Source organism: Neopelma chrysocephalum, unplaced genomic scaffold, assembly GCF_003984885.1.
Source record: "Neopelma chrysocephalum unplaced genomic scaffold, ASM398488v2 Primary Assembly neopelma1_116, whole genome shotgun sequence".
Taxonomy (NCBI): Eukaryota; Metazoa; Chordata; class Aves; order Passeriformes; family Pipridae; genus Neopelma; species Neopelma chrysocephalum.
In genome coordinates, this window is record NW_020897778.1 from 3,557,051 (window position 1) to 3,572,672 (window position 15,622).

At 55.1% G+C, this 15,622-nt stretch overlaps 2 protein-coding genes across 2 annotated transcripts in view; one reads left to right on the forward strand and one right to left on the reverse strand.

The window, feature by feature from the left end:
• The window catches only part of FBXW8 (F-box and WD repeat domain containing 8), a 55,678-nt gene extending 48,164 nt beyond the window's left edge, over window positions 1-7,514 (forward strand). Inside the window, exons 9-11 of the mRNA XM_027696723.1 lie at window positions 3,136-3,309; window positions 5,930-6,046; window positions 6,711-7,514. Of these exons, the coding sequence (XP_027552524.1) occupies window positions 3,136-3,309; window positions 5,930-6,046; window positions 6,711-6,855 (436 nt within the window). The 3' untranslated portion in view covers window positions 6,856-7,514. The remainder of the gene's footprint in view (window positions 1-3,135; window positions 3,310-5,929; window positions 6,047-6,710) is intronic.
• A 5,961-nt stretch (window positions 7,515-13,475) lies between these two features.
• Window positions 13,476-15,622, reverse strand: part of TESC (tescalcin) — a 7,069-nt gene continuing 4,922 nt past the window's right edge. The window contains exons 3-8 of the mRNA XM_027696848.1: window positions 14,982-15,062; window positions 14,604-14,743; window positions 14,440-14,501; window positions 14,262-14,369; window positions 13,816-13,863; window positions 13,476-13,723 (exon numbers count right to left, since the gene is read on the reverse strand). Coding sequence (XP_027552649.1) covers window positions 13,646-13,723; window positions 13,816-13,863; window positions 14,262-14,369; window positions 14,440-14,501; window positions 14,604-14,743; window positions 14,982-15,062 — 517 coding nt within the window. The 3' untranslated portion in view covers window positions 13,476-13,645. The remainder of the gene's footprint in view (window positions 13,724-13,815; window positions 13,864-14,261; window positions 14,370-14,439; window positions 14,502-14,603; window positions 14,744-14,981; window positions 15,063-15,622) is intronic.

Here is a 15,622-nt window from a genome sequence, read left to right on the forward strand (position 1 = left end):
TTGACGAGTGGACTTGAGTCCTTGGGAGGCTTTTTTTTCCCCTCTAAAAGCAGAAAATTGATTTTCCAAAGCACCCCAGTGAAACTGCCTCCAATTTTGATCTCTTGCACGGTGACAGGAGAGTAGCTGAAGCTGATATCCCTTCGGTGGGATTGGGATTTAGTCCCTTTGGAGTCTGTGCCCTTTCCCCTCCAGAAAGCTTTTTGGTTTTTCAGCTCAAGCACTGACTGAGTTTAAGAGGTTGGCTGTCACTAAAATAGCAAGAACTTAGGAATTAATAGTTCAGCAAACAAGTGTGGCATCCAGGAGGCAGGACCACGGGTATCTCTGAGGTCAGTGCCTCATGTGCTGCTGCATGAAGGAGCTGGGCATCCACAGGTGGAACGAGACTGGAACCTCCACAGCCCTATTAAGGAGCAAATCTACTAAATAGGGACCTTGCCACGGGAGTCCAGACTGCTGGTGGCCAGTGGGAACACTTCTAGCTTGAATTAAATGCAGCAGTTTCACAATTTCACTGGAATGTGATGTTCTTTTATTCAAAGCCACGATTTTGAGAAGTAACGCTTGGGAAACGTTTTTGGTAAGACCTGTAAAATCTGTCTCTCCATCGAAAACACTCCTGAAGCATCGCTGATTTATTTGATTTCTGAGCTGTGCTTCACTCTGGCAAGAGATGTGACAGCAGGGAGCGTGTGCTGATCCTGCTTTTCCGTGCTGGAAGCTGGGATGGCGAACAGCGTTGGGAAAGCAAACACATGGCAAGCCCGGTCGCCGGGAGTGTGGATCAAAACATGGATTCCATGCTTTCCTGGAGGCAAGGCAGCTTAATTTTGAGTCAGTCTAACAGGAGGGTCAAAGCCTGGTCATGAGAACACCTTCCCCACTGCTCCCAGGGCTGGGATGAGCCCGGAGTGCTCCCACTGAGCCCAGCTGTTGAGGCAGGAGGAGCCGGGCCGTGCCAGGTCTGTGTTACAGCATCGCATTAGATTGGCAAAACGCTTCTCTTTCTTCCCTTCAAAGCACATCTGAGCAGCACAAGTGTGCCTGTGATTCTTCCAGGGGTGTGCCAGGATGGACACCTGCCTGAAACGCGGGCGCTCGCTAATGGAATAAGCAGGACTCAATCGGATCTTTGCTTCCAGCTGAGCCTTCCAAACAGGAGCAGCTTTGATTTCCGTGCAGAGCACAGGCAGGACAGCAGCCCTTCCAAAATACCCCATCCTCACCCAAAGCACTGCTCCAACATGTAGCCAGAGCTCCTCTCTGCTGGAGCTGGAGGCAGCGAGTCCTTGTCACCATCCCAGCCGAGGGATGGGATGTTCCCAAGGGCGGCCATGCAGCCGCACGGAGCGTGTTCCTCGCCCCGTTCCAGCATGTTTTGCTGCCTGTCAGATGGATGTTGCTCTGCTGGAGTTCTGGACTGTTCTGTTGCCTTTTTCTTTCAGTCCCCGAAACGTGTTGTTTGTAAAATCCTACGGTGCAATCTCCATTTGAGAAAGGAAAAGGAAAGACTTGCACAGCACCATTAGGATCGTAGCAGGGGTGTGGAATAAAGCACAGTTAATGTGTTGGAACAAGTGTGTTTTGGCCTTTTCTGGAATTAATGTGGACCTGATGCTTTCACTCCTGATGGCCATCAGCTGGGAGGAACTTTCTCTGGCTTCCTTTCAAATCTGAGATCAGTATTTCCCCTTTCCTTCTGTTTTCACTTGCTGCATTTATTTATTCACTGATGTACTTTGCTTCATCTCTTAATCCTGACATATAAGGATCAGAAAAATATACTCCTTTGTGATCTGTGCTGGGTTTAAAACTTTTAATGGTTTTGTGGCCTTGTTGCAGTGGTTGAAATCCTAAGTTCTTTTCCTGTAGTTCTGTTCTGGCTGAGTCTTCCTTATGTTTCTCTTCCAAGTGCTTTGTCTGAGTGGTCAATAATGTCTGAAAACCAGATGTACCTAAAATCTGCCCGCAGTCAGTGGCTGCATTTTTGAAGTGAGAAGAGATACTGGTTGCTGGGTGCCTGTGGATGGCTTTGTTTTAATACTAGTGATTAAGTCAAGGGTATAAATATGTAATTCCCTTTTCTTGTCTTTTAATTTGCCCCACATTTGGTGTCTTCTGAAATCTTTGGAATCCCGGTCCTTTCCCTTGATCCTGGTAATAATATTACCCCTCATCCCAAGTGGATGTGGGTTGGGTGCCAGGGGTAGGGTGTGTTAGCAGTGTGCCCAAAACACAGGATTTAGTGCCTTAGGGCATTGCTGATGTTTTGGGAGGCACAGACAGAGGAGCTTTCTCCAAATTGCACTTATATTTTGTGTCATGGGCTCAGAGAATCACAGGATAGGTTGGGTGGGAAGGGACCTCAAAGGTCATCCAGTTCCACCCCTGCCATGGGCAGGGACACCTTCCACTAGCCCAGGTTGCTCCAAGCCCCATCCAGCCTTTTTTGGAACATTTCCAGGGATGGAGCAGCCACAATTTCTTTGGGCAACCTGTGCCAGGGCCTCCCCACCCTCACAGGGAAGGATTTCTTCCCAATCTCCCATCTCTCCCTGCCCTCTGGCACTGGGAAGCCATTCCCCCTTGTCCTGTCCCTCCATCCCTTGTCCCCAGTCCCTCTCCAGCTCTCCTGGAGCCCCTTTAGGCCCTGGAAGGGGCTCTCAGGTCTCTCTGGATCCTTCTCTTGTCCAGGTGAACCCCCCCAGCTCTCCCAGCCTGGCTCCAGAGCAGAGGGGCTCCAGCCCTGGGAGCATCTCCGTGGCCTCCTCTGGACTTGCTCCAGCAGCTCCACATTTTCCTTCTCTGTGCTGAGGACCCCAGGGCTGGGGTCTTAGGACCTGTAAAGACGCCCTCTTTAGGTCCCAGGACTTGTAAAGAGTCAGGGAAGTGCTGTATGGTGGGAGAAGTCTGCCTGAAAAACCCTCTGATAACAAGAAGTCCGAGGAAAAACTCAGCAGTGAAAAATACGGACCGAACTGGTTTTCCAGCCCTGCAGTGGCCACGGGGCTGCTGCTGCTGTCCCAGATAACATTTTCATGACCCCAAAAATCCTCATGCTCTCAGAACCCACAAGGCTGCATGTCCACAGCTGGTTTTTCTCCCTGTTTGTTCTCCCTGGCTTTGGTTTAGGGTCAGGGTGTTCGACCTGCGCGGGGGTGAGTCCGTGTGCTCCCTGTACGCCCACCAGCTGGGAGTGTCTGCAGTGCAGATGGACGACTGGAAAATCGTCAGCGGAGGGGAAGAGGGCCTGGTGTGCGTGTGGGACCAGCGGATGGGCACCAAGCTGTGGGAGATGCACGCCAGGTAACTCCTGGGGAGGGCCCTGTCCCGTGGTGTTCGTGGGGTCCGGCTGACGGGAGGAGTGTGGGGAGGAGATGATCCAAAAGGATGAATTTTGGAGGGTTCTGTTCAGTGTTCATGTGATTTGGGAACAGATTGCCTCCCCAGCTGCAGTCATGACTTTCTCTGGGTGCCCTTTAGCTGTCTGGGGCTTTTGCTCGTTAGTTAACGAGCGCTTCAGTCAGTGTTGGAGGCCAGGGAGGTTTTCTCCCCTGGATTTTCCATGAAGTTCAGTTCCTGCCTTCTCCCTGCCCCATCCCCAACCACTCTGCTTATTGACCCTTGCATTTAAAACGCTGGGCTGGCTGTTTTCAGAGTGGCTGGTTCTGGCTCTCTCCATCCAGTGTCTCCCACCACAGTCCCTGTGTTTCTGCTGGTCACGTTCACACATTCCCTTCACGGTGATGATCAAAGCCAGGCTGGTATTTAAACTCATTTAAATACTAAAATACCAGTTTGTACTGAAAGCACAAATAGTTCAGTACTAGGAGTACAAGCAGAGATCATCATCCTGGAGCTGACAGTTGCTGCAGCCAAATTCAGATTTCCTGATCAAGGCACAATTCCCAGGGATTTGGCTCCATTTGGGTAAAGACTCAAGGATTTAGCCCCTTGTAACTCTGAGTGATAGCCAAAAAATAAGCAGATAAATCCTGATTTCTTTTTTTTTTAATGCCTCTTCCCCAAAGAGGAGCTAGATGAGGTATTTACAGGCAGAGAAGTTCAAGCTGGAGCTGTCATTGATTAATAGCAGGTATTGCCTTCTCTGTTGACCCTGGGAATGATAAAGCCTGTTGTGATGTGTCTGATGCATTAAGGACAATATTCCATTGATTGTCTCCTTGGCACACTCATTAGTGCTGCTGCAGGAGGACGGCAGGCAGGGCAGGGCTGAGCTGGGGGATGGACTCCGAGTGAAACCATTAGATTAAACATTTAAAATACTGTTTAATCTATAGAGGAATCAGAAGGGATCCCTTCAATCAAACAGGCCTTCTGAGATAAGGGCTGTGTGTAGTGTTATCCATGGCTGGGAATGGGCAGGAGCCAGGGGAGGTGACAGGAGACACGTTGGGGTCGTGGAGATGAGGGGAGAAGTTACTCCTGCTGGGACAGAAGATGCTGGTGCAATGGTTTGGGGTGAGTTTATTCCCCAGTGAGAGAAAAGGAGTGAAGACCAGATTGAGCATCCAAAGGAGGGACATGAGGAGGGGGAAGGGTCTGGAGGGGCCACACGAGGAGCAGCTGAGGGCACTTGGCTTGTCCGGCTGGAGAAGTCTGAGGGGAAACTCCTCAGGGTCTGCGGCTTCCTCAGAGGGGCAACTCCAACCTCTGCTCTGTGTGAGCAGGGACGGGACCCAGGGAATGGCTGGAGCTGTGTCAGGGCAGGGGCAGGTTGGATCTCAGGCAAAGGTTCTTCCCCCACAGGCTGGTTGGGCACTGACCAGGCTCCCCAGGGCAGTGGGCACAGCCCCAAGGCTGCCAGAGCTCCAGGAGGGTTTGGACAACGCTCTGAGGGACAGGGTGGGATTGTTGGGGTGTCTGTGCATCCAGGAGCTGGACTGATGATCCTGGGGGTCCTTCCAGCACAGAATATTCCATGATTCTGTGATTCTTAGCATGTGCCATAGAGTGCATTTCCATAGCTCAGTGCCTGGGGGTCCTGGGTGTCCTTACCCTTCATTTTGGGAAACACCCTGCTCTTCCCAGGAGTGTGCTGCAGTCCTTAAAGCAGCAAACAAGCAGAGAGCCCCCATCCCTCACAGCCTGGGTGCTGCCGGGTTTGGAACAGATTTTCTGACCACCACGTGTGTTCTGGTAAGAGCCCACTAGGTGGGGATAGAACATGTGGGATCTGCTTCGGGCCGGAGGAGAAGAGCCAGAGGTGCAGCTTCCTGCTCCAGGCTGGGAGAGAAGGGTTAGAGGTTCAGATTCCCAACCTCTGGCTGTTCTGGATGGGGATAAAAGATGTGTGTGCTGCTCCAGGCTGGAGGAGAAGAGTCAGAGGTGCAGGTTCCCAGTTTCTGGCCATACTGGATGGGGACAGAAGATGTGGGATCTGCTCCAGGCTGGAAGAGTAGAGCCAGAGGTGCAGGTTCCCAGTTTCTGGCCATACTGGATGGGGATAGAAGATGTGGGATCTGCTCTAGGCTGGAAGAGAAGAGTCAGAGGTTCAGGTTCCCAACCTCTGGCCGTACTGGATGGGGATAGATGTATGTTCTCTTCCAGGCTGGAGTAGAAGAGTCAAAGGTGCAGGTTCCTACTCCAGGCTGGAGGAGAAGAGCCAGAGGTGCAGGTTCCCAGTTTCTGGCCATACTGGATGGGGATGGAAGATGTGTGTTCTCTTCCAGGCTGGAGGAGAGGAGTCAGAGGTTCAGGTTCCCAACCTCTGGTCGTACTGGATGGGGATAGAAGATGTGGGATCTGCTCCAGGCTGGAGAAGAGTCAGAGCTGCAGGTTCCCATAGAACGAGCGTCGACTTAACCGAATCCTTGTTTAATCCTGAGCGATTCCTTTCCTGCACTTGGATTTTGGGAGTGCAGTGCAGGTGGCACCTCACCCAGAGCTGTGGGTTGTTTTCCAGGCACCCGGTTCGCCATGTGTGGTTCAATTCCCACAGTCTCATCACTGCAAACATCCCTGAGGAGAGGAACCCTCGGGGCAGCAGCAGCGCCGACGACGACCCCGCCGTGCACCGCAAGTGAGTTAAGGCAGCTCTCACAGATCTGCTCTCTCTTATATATTTTTAAATAGCACACTAAGCCCCTGAGTCATAATCCAGAGCAGGAACAGAGGAGGTAAAGCATCTAAAAAAAAAAAAAAAAAAGTTTAAGGATAAGGTTTTCAAAACAAGGGAGGAATTGGCTCTTTATTTTCTTTCAGCATGAAAAAATGCATTTCTTTCTCAGCGGGGGAACATAAAGGCCACTGAAGCCAGAGAGGGAATGCAGCCTTTTCCATGCTCTAAATATTAGCAATGATATCTCCTCCTGAAGGAAAGCTACTGGTATTTAAACTGCAGGTTTTGGTATTTGCATCTCGGGCTGCTCCGTGTGTGATTGAACTATCAAACGACAATGGGCTCGTCTGCCCCCATCCTGAGCACGCTGGAGATGTTTCAGCAGATGACAGTCACGTCTCTGCAGTGCTGGAGGGAATGATTCATTCCCAGGGCTTGCTGGGTCCCTGGAAGGAGGCAGGAGGGATGTTCTCTGTTAAACTGTGACTAGTGCAGGAGGGAAGGGGTTTTATATCAGCTCCCGAAGCACCGAGTTCGTAAATTGGGACGATGCTTTATGGTGATAATTCCTTTCCCTGGTACATAATGAAGGTTCAGGGGTGTGTCCTGGTTGTGTTCCGTGCAGGTATCGAGGGATCATTTACTCCTACGAGTTCTCAGGGGAGCAGCTGGCAGGGGACAGTGTCCTCCCCATCTGCCGCTCGTCCTACGATGAGCTCACGGGCTACAACTACAACATCGGCCTGGCCATGCCCTATGACAGCATTTAGGGACTCCTGGGGCCAGGCAGGACAACATCCATGTGGGACAAGCACCTCAGAGGGGGTGTTAGCTGTGGGACAACAGGCTGGGATTCGCCAAAACATGGGGATATGAACCCAAAGAGTTCAAGGCTGCCCTGGAGCGTATCACTGAAACGTGGTGCTGCTCAGAGGTCCACCCTGCTGAAGGGGAGACTGAAGATGAAGGGGAACATCACACTGCAGGGTGAACCAAAACCCTGCTGCCTGTGGGAAGGATGCTGCTGGTCCCACCTGGGCAGAGGGACACGGTCAGGAAGCCAGAGGGGCACGGTGTGAGGGGTGGGAGCACACTCAGGAGTTCCTGCCTGCCCTGAGAGGGGGGAAAAAACCCACCAGGAACTTGGGGAAAGCATGTTGCTGAGCCACATGTTTGTTATCTCTGTCCTGGTAACGAGCTGCTCATCCTTGTTTTCCTTGGAATGCACTGGAATGTGTCAAGGGACAGGACCATGCACAAAAGGTTGAGAGAGGGGAGGGTGATGGAGAGAGGGAAGGGAAGGTTGGCCCTGGGCCAGACTGGATGCTTGGGAACTCAGCAGGCCACACACATCAGAATGATTTTAAAATGAAGTATTTTTTTAAATCCTCTAAAATTCTGGATTAAATATTTTTTAATTGTCTGTGTACACGTGTCTGTGGAGTTTTGTTCCTGAGCCTTTCAGGGTGAACCAGCCCCGTGCACTGGAACAAAGGGCTGCCACAGCTCAGTTGTGTTCTTTGCTGGATCAGGGAGGGTTTTCTGATGCTGTCCTCGCTTCCAAACTGGGAATTGATCCTGAAACACAAGGGATGAGCTGGGCACAGTGCCCCTGCCTGGGGGTTGAGCACCAGTGCTGTGGAGAAGCCCCCAGGCTGAAGGTGCACTCACCTTAAACCCGGGCTGCACTGACACAGGGAAAACCAGTTGGGAGAACAAGAGCCCCAGCCCTGGATCTGTTTTACTGCTTTAAAACTCTTCTGTGGTTGTGATTTACCCTTGGAAACCCACTGGTGCAAACCAAAGCTGTGCCAATTCTGTTTCAGCTGAGGTTAAGTTTTAACTTAACATCTTTTTTACTGGATTAATGGAATCGGTGTAAAAGTGCCAGGGAGGGGTGAAGGAATGTGCCCAAACCTGCAGGAGAGGGGCTGGGCTGTCACTTCAACCTTTCTCCAGTCACTGGAGAGCTTCCTGCTGCCCTCCTGCCTGGAGAGCAGCTTTTCCTTCTTTGGCTTGGGGTGGTTTTCCATGACCCACTAAGCCAAATTTCTCATGGTTTTGATTTTTAACACTTGGCTTTTTCCTTGTGATGAATAACAAGCAGTGCAAGAGGCAAAGTCATTCTATCTGACCAATAAATTTGATCTTTCATAAAGCTTTGGTCTCTCATTTTTTTCTTCTGTCTGGGAAGCCAGCTCCCTCCCTCCATTCCTGGAAGATCAAGCAGTGCCACGGATACACAGCTGGGATGAGAGTTCTGCAGAAACCTGACAAATTTCTGCAGCATAAATGATTTTGGGGGGTTACTTCAGCCTTGTGACTCTGATGTGCTGAGCAGAGAGAGCTTCCATGTTGTTCTCCTCCCTCCTTGCCCCAGCCCTTGGCTTGTTCCCACTCTGACTCTCCTTATCTTGCTCTGTTATCTCAGGACAGCTTTGTTCTCTCTTGCTCTCCCTGCTGCAAGGAGCAGATAAGTTGGTGCTGTGCTCACGTGTCCAGGCCCTTTTCCTGGAGTCCACCTGCACATTCCTGCTCCCTCCTTCCCCCTGTCCTCCTGCACTGCCTCATCCTTGAGCCAGTGGGAGGGGGATGCTTTGTGGCACCTGCCTGTGGAATGTTTGCTTCCTTAGGCAGAGCATCCCTGCAAGTCACCAATTCTTTGGCCACCAACCCATCCTGATCCTGGGAGGCTTGTGTCACCTCCAGTGGGGAAAGGAATTCCCTGTTTCCTTGGCTCTGGGTGCAGCTCCTCCGGGTGGATCCCAGGGTGGTCCTTTGGGTCTGTTTTCCCTGTGTCTGGAATTCACTGAGGAGGTTGCAGCACAGCAGAAGGTGGTGTGTGCATTTAACTGCCATCCCTAATGCAATTGAGGGCACTCAGGCTGTTGGAGAGGATCCATGTGGGGAGCTGAATTGTGGTTTGTGAAAAGGGCTGTTGTCCCACTTCCCTGGGTGCTGAAGTGGTGCTGGAGTGGAGCAAACACGGCCTGGGCTGCTCAGGCTGGGCTTGGGGGACATTTAGATGGAGCCTCTTCCTTAATTTCAAGAGCAGGAATGGAGCCACCATCCTGTGTTCGTGGGGAGTGATGCCACCTTTGGGCTTCCCATCTGGGGACTCCTGGTGCCCAGTGCAGGTTGTGCAGTGAGGGCAAAGCTGAGCCCAGAGTTGTGTCACACAAGGATGGTCACTGGGAAGGGACATCTCTGCTGGTTTGGGCTCCTTGAGTTGAGGAGCTGCAGTCAGGACGTGTTGGGCCGGGTTGGACTGGCCTGGCAGGGGCTGGGCTGAAGGTGAAGGCTCACACTGGGCTCATGTGCCAGGCTGGTGACCCTCAGCCAGGCTGGGTAATGGGGACAGCCAAAAATCCAAAGGCATCCGAAGAGGAAATAGTTCGGGGGGGAAAAAGCCTCAAGAACAACTGCTGGTGTCTGTTGTTGGTGACAGTGACCCTCAGCTAAAAAGAGGTGTCTGTTCCCTCCTGAGAAGGATCTCTGCTCCAAAGGGAATCCGAGATCAAAGGGAAGCTGTCTGTGCTCGGAGCTGTGACCGCAGGGTGCTCAGCACAACGGGAAGGACAGGGTAGGACGTGCTCAGCTGTGCTGGAAAATCTACCCTGGAAAATTCCCAGCTGCCCCTCCACTCATTCTGGGGCCAACCCACCAGCAAAGGCCCCCAGAAAGTGCTTTTTGCCTCTGTTTGGTGACCTTGGCAGTGGGGGAAGGGTGATTCCAGCATTTCGGGGGCTGCCATCCCTCTCCTGGTGCTGAGGAGTGGTGGGAGAGGAGCAGTGGCTGCTCTTTGTGCAGAGAGGGACTACAGGGGTCTCTGCTTGGAGCAGCACCTTCCCCTCCCACCCTGTGGCCTTTCCCACTCGGCCTCTGCTCTGCTGCCCCTGCCCACCTCTGTCAGCCCCTGTTCCAGCTGCTGTCAGGGAGGGGTGGATGTGTGGTGCCAATGTGCCCAGGTGGTGCAAAAAACACTTGGTTTTGCCCTCTCTGCCCCCTCTTGTCTTCCAGTGACATTTGGCCACCCATTTCCACACTCTGTGGATGGTCCTAAAACCTTCACCTACATTTTGGGCAGTGCTGGGGTCCTCCCAACCCCTCCCAGTCCCTGGGACCTCTGAGTCCGGTCCCTGCTGCCAGAGGGGAAGATGGGGCGGCAGTGGCTGAAGTACTGATGGATTATAGAGCAGAACTCAGTGGGAAAGGGCCTATTCCAGGCCAGGATTTGTGCCACTGGCAGATTCATGGCCAGAAATGTGGACCTTCAGCCTCTGGGCCAAATGCCTCTTCATGGGAGAGCTGCTGTGTCACCTCTGCCTCAGACGGTGCCACTGGAAGGAACGAGTTGCTCCTCAAAGTTTAACTCACAAATACCAGCTGCAAGGGGCTGCCCAACTCCATGGCTGTGGGCTCTGTGCTGCCTCCTGTTCTCCTGCTCCTCCCACCCTTCCTGGGCAGGTGTCCCCTGTGTTCTGGTCTCTCCTGCCTTTCCCAAGCCTGGCTGTGGCTGACGGGTGGGTGGGGACGGTGAGATGAGTGTTGCTCGTGGTGCACTGTCTGTCCCCACCCTGCAGCCCTGGGGGTCACCCAGCCCTGCTCTCCAGACCCAGGAGCTGCTGCTCCCTCCAGTGCTGCTCAGCCTTTATCAGCCTTCCCAGAGCTTCAGTTTTCCAGTTCCCCTCTGCTGAGCACAGCTGGGATCTGCCACAGAGCTTTGAGCCTCCTCGCAGGGCCCCATAGCAGAACCATCATCCTTCATGGAAGGCTCTGGGCTTTGCTGTGGGCTGCAACAGAGGCCTCACCCTTGCCACGTTTCCCAGGGCTCTGCCAGATTTTCCAGGGATTCACAGGATTATTATCCTGCATCTCGCTGGGGTTTGCTGTGTGTAACACCAGCCCTGGGTTGTGCTTCCCTGGCTTTCCTCTGGCACAGGAATGATGCTCCTGCCCTGGAGGATCCATCCCTAAGGACCAGGCCCTCAGCATCAGCCATTGCTGGGGTGAGGATCAGGCTTATCTTCCCTGGGCCCTCCCTCCCCACTCTCACCTCCCTCCTGCTCTCCACCTCATCCCATTTCCTGCAGAGGGTTGTGTTGGCTCCAGCCTCTGCTTCCCACAGTCCCTGCTCCCACACTGTCCACACCACCCCTCAAAATACCTGGGGACGGCTAATTAGCTCAAGGGGTAATAATTACCCTCTTATCAATACTCTTCAGCCCTCCTGCCCTCTACTTCCCTGCACTTCATGGTGTACCCAGCCCTGGCTGGCGTGGATCCGCTTGGATGTCTTTTCCCAGGAAACCACAGCGTGGAGGGGGAGTGGGACCACGACCTGATGTCAAACCCTGCAGTCCCAGCAACATCAAAGGCTCTTCCCAGGACAGACAGCCCCTCTGGGAGATCCAGGGGTGGAAAAGGGCCTGGACTGTGACCAGGAGCATGGAACTTGCAGCTGGTTCAGGGAGTGGGATGGTCCTGCAGGGTCTGTATGGAAATTCCAGTGAGAAAAGAGGGGAAGGAGCCTGGGCTGACTCCTGAAACCTGGGGATTTTGGGAGGAACTGGATGTTGTGCCCTTGCGTTTGTGGGGTGGGAAGAGAGTACAGAGGGGCTGGCCCAGGGAGGAGGAGGAGGAGGAGGAGGAGAGGTTCAGTGCCAGTCGGGGGGTCGGCACCAACCCTGTGCCCTGGATTGTGCCGCTGTGGAGCCGCCGGGCTCGGGAGAGGGTCCTATCCCTTGCTCAGGGGTAGGTTGGAGGAGCCAGAGGAGAGAGAGGGGGGGTGTCCAGAGGAGCCGGAGGAGAGCAGGATTGGAACCCCAGAGCCCTGCAAACGCAGACCAAGCTGTGGGGCAGCCCTGGGGCCCCTCAGGGCCTGAATGGCTGCGTTGGAACAGCCGGGAGCTCCATCACTGCCATCCCCTCCCACACCCTGGTGCTCAGCCCCTCCGGCAGCACCGGCACCAACCCTGCTCCCAACCACCCAGCCCAGGTCCAGCACCAATCCTGCTCCCACACCCGGCCCAGGCCCAGCACCAATCCTGCTCCCACCACCCAGCCCAGGTCCAGCACCAACCCTGCTTCCAGCACCTGACCCAGCACCAGCACCAGCACTAACCCTGCTCCCACACCCGGCCCAAATCCAGCACCACAACACTTCAACCAACACCTCAGGTGCCACAGCTCTGTCCTCCAGCTTCATGGGACACCCAGCTGGACATCGTGGAACTGAGAGACCCATCTGGGTTTGGTGGCACTGGGACACCCAGCTGGGTGTGGTGGCACTGGGACACCCAGCTGGACGTGGGGCATTCCCAGCGTGGAGCTGCAGGACGGGACCGGCTCCATCCCCGGGTGTGCCCCGTGCTGTCCGTGGAGCAGCAGGAGCCGCTCAGGTCTCTCCAGGCCAGCACTGCATTGCAGGGAAGGGCTGTGCTGTGCTGGGGGAGCGCTGCCAGCTCTCCCTCCTGCTGCTGCTCCAGGAGCTGCTCCGGAGCACGACCGTGTCCAGCGGCTGGGAACTGGAATTTCGTGGGGACAAAGCTTCCAAAGCCTGCGAGGGAATTCCTTATCTGCAGCCTCGGTGTGGGGGTGCCTGAGCACAGCAGAGACCCCCACAAATACGGCAAAGGAGGAGGAATCGCTGGTGCCCTGAGCCGGGGAGGTGCCCACACTCGCTGCCCGCGGGGATGGAGGGGCCCTGTCGGCTGGGAGGGGGCTCCGTTCCCAGCCACTGAACATGTCACCAGGGGAAGCCATTTTTGATAAAACAAATAAATCTCTCCTGCTTTTCTAAAAATAGCCCTTGCCCTTTTTTTTTCTCCCCCTCCCTCCCCAGCTCGGGCTGCCTTAGCGACGGGAACGCGCCTGGAGCCATCCAGTCATTAATACCAGTAAACAACCCCCTGTCTCCGGTGCCTTTTTCCAGCGGGAACATGTGGGGGCAGGAGCCACCTGGTTGCCAGGAGCCCACGTCCCTGCATCCCTGCTGCCTGTATCCCAGCCTGGCTCCTCCCGGCCCTGGCCGGCACACACAGCCGGGGCGGGGCTGGTTAGGGTTTAAATTGGGGTTATTCCATGAGTTGTTTCCATCTTTGCTGGCTTGAGCATCCTGTGGGGATGCAGAGTGGGATGTGATTGTCCTTCCAGGTGCTGAGGATGCTGCCCTCCCCCTCCTGCCCCTCGGCATCCCCATCCCTGCCTGCACACTCTCCCCTTGGCCTGGGATCAGGGGGTCACAGCAGCTCCTTCCCCAGAGCAGCACGTGGCAGAGGCTGAAAACGCAGATTTTTGGGGAGAGCAGGGTCTGTGGAGGGTTTCTGCGCAGGGACAGACCCCAGCAGGCCCTGGGGGATGGATGGACGGAGTATTTCTGAGCTGGGAGTAAAAAGAGAAATACCTTTTATTACAGATAAAAGCCTCTTATGTTTCTAGAGAGCAGGCAGGGACAGAGCGCTCGGTGCCAGGAACATGGAGCTGCTGCTGAGGCCTCTTCTTCCTCCTCCTCTTCCTCCTCCTCTTCTCCTCTTCCTCCTTCTCCTCTTCTCCTCCCCCTCAGTAGCAGTGGGCGATGGTCTCCATGTTGAGGAAGCGAACGTGCATCTTGGTCTCGATGTCGATCCCCTGCCACATCTGCCAGGGGGACGGGGCTGAGCGGGGCCAGGGGCCCGACCCCAGCTCCCTGAGGCCTCCCAGCTCCCTCCTTCCTGGCAGATGCCACCAACCTTAAGGAAATCCTCGAAGGTGATGCCCTCATACACCTGGTCCGGCCCCTGTGCCAGCGAGAGAGGAAACATCACAGCTGCCCCACACCACGGGGCTCTGGGGGCTCTGGGTGACCCAGGGTGGGTCCCCTGGGGCAGTGGGACAAGTCTCCCATGGGTGCACAGCCCTGTACCCCACGGCCAGCCCAAAATTAGTTCCCAGACCACCTTTCCCACAAGCACTAACTCCCCAAACTCTGAGGACGGGGCTTTAAGGGACGCTGTTTGCTCATCCCTCTGGGGCTCTGCTCGTGGAACAAACCCACCCTGAAAAGCTGCTGCCTGCAAAAACACCTCCAGCCAGATCAGCTGGGAGATGCCCCGGGCAGGACAGACACCTCCCAGCCCCGTTTCTGGTGCCAGCACAGCACCCCCGTGCCCCGGCAGGGCAGGGAAGCAGCTCCCACCATCTGTCCCACGCAGATGCTGGCGGCCTCCATCATGGCCCCGTCGGCGATGGAGCGGGCAGACTCCTTCTCCAGGTGGGGGTTCCCCGACAGCAGCTCCTCCACCACCTGTAAGACAGCAGGTCAAAGCCGGGGCCGGGAATTCCCTGGGGCCGGGGCGGGAGGGGCCCTACGTTACATTTCTGTACTCCTGCAGCGTGATCTTCCCGTCGTGGTCCGAGTCGTACATGTGGAACAGGACTGGGAGGGACGAGAGGAGCAAGGCGGGGTCAGAGGGGCCATCCCCTCCCACCATCCCCTCCCACCATCCCCCCCCATTCCCGGGCTCTGGGAAAGCCTCACATTTGAGCTTCTCCTTGCGGAAGCGGTCGAGCTGCTCCTCGTCCATGTTCATCTCGATGGGTCTGAAGTAGGACATGATGGTCAGGAAGTCCTCGAAGTTTATCTCGTCCGCCAGCCCGTCCGACTCCTGCCGCAGGTTCCTGCCGACAGCGGGGGATGGGAGGCCAGGACCCTCCCCAGACCCTCCCCCCGCTGCAGACCCCATCACACCAAACCTTCAGCGCTGCTTTATCCCACAGATTCAGCTTTAATGGCTGTAATATCCCCCCCTCCCGCTCCATCCCAGCCTTTAGGGAGATCTTTCCCGAGCCACATCCTGCTCCCAGAGGATAAACCACCAGCCCTGACCCTCCCTGTGGTGCTGGGGGGGGCTCCTACCGCTTGTCAAAAAAGGCGTGGACGATTTTCCCCCTGATTGGGTTGAACTCCAGGTCGGGAATGCTGTCGAAATTCTCCTTGCTGCAAAAGGAAACAGGGACAACCTCTCATGAGGGAGGGAGGGAGGGAGGAGGAGGGAGATGCCACTGAAAAGCCCCAACCCCGTTCTTCCAAAGCAATCATGGAAAAATGAAGAGGCTTTGGGTGAAAACCCCTTTTTGCCTCAGTTCAGACTGAGAGCAAGTCTGTGCTTGGCACAGCTATGGGGGAATTCCCCTTTGGGAAGCTCTGGGATACTTGGGATGATGGTGGGGCTTGACCTGCAAATGGCTGCATGGTTTTGAAAGAGTTTTCCCAGGAATAAGGCCTCAAATGGGCTCGACAAGGCACGGGAAGGAGCTCCTGCTGTCCAACTTCCCCTCAGCTCCCTCCACATCCCACTGTTCCCCCGAGCTGTGCCACAGGCACCGGGCTGAGCCTGGGCTGGTCAGGAATGGAATGGGATGGCTGGCACTGGGAATGGGATGGCCAGCACTGGGAATGGGATGGCTGGCACTGGGAATGGGATGGCCGGCACTGGGAATGGAGCTGCGGCACTGCAAATGGAATTGTTGGCACTGGGAATGGAGCTGCGGCACTGC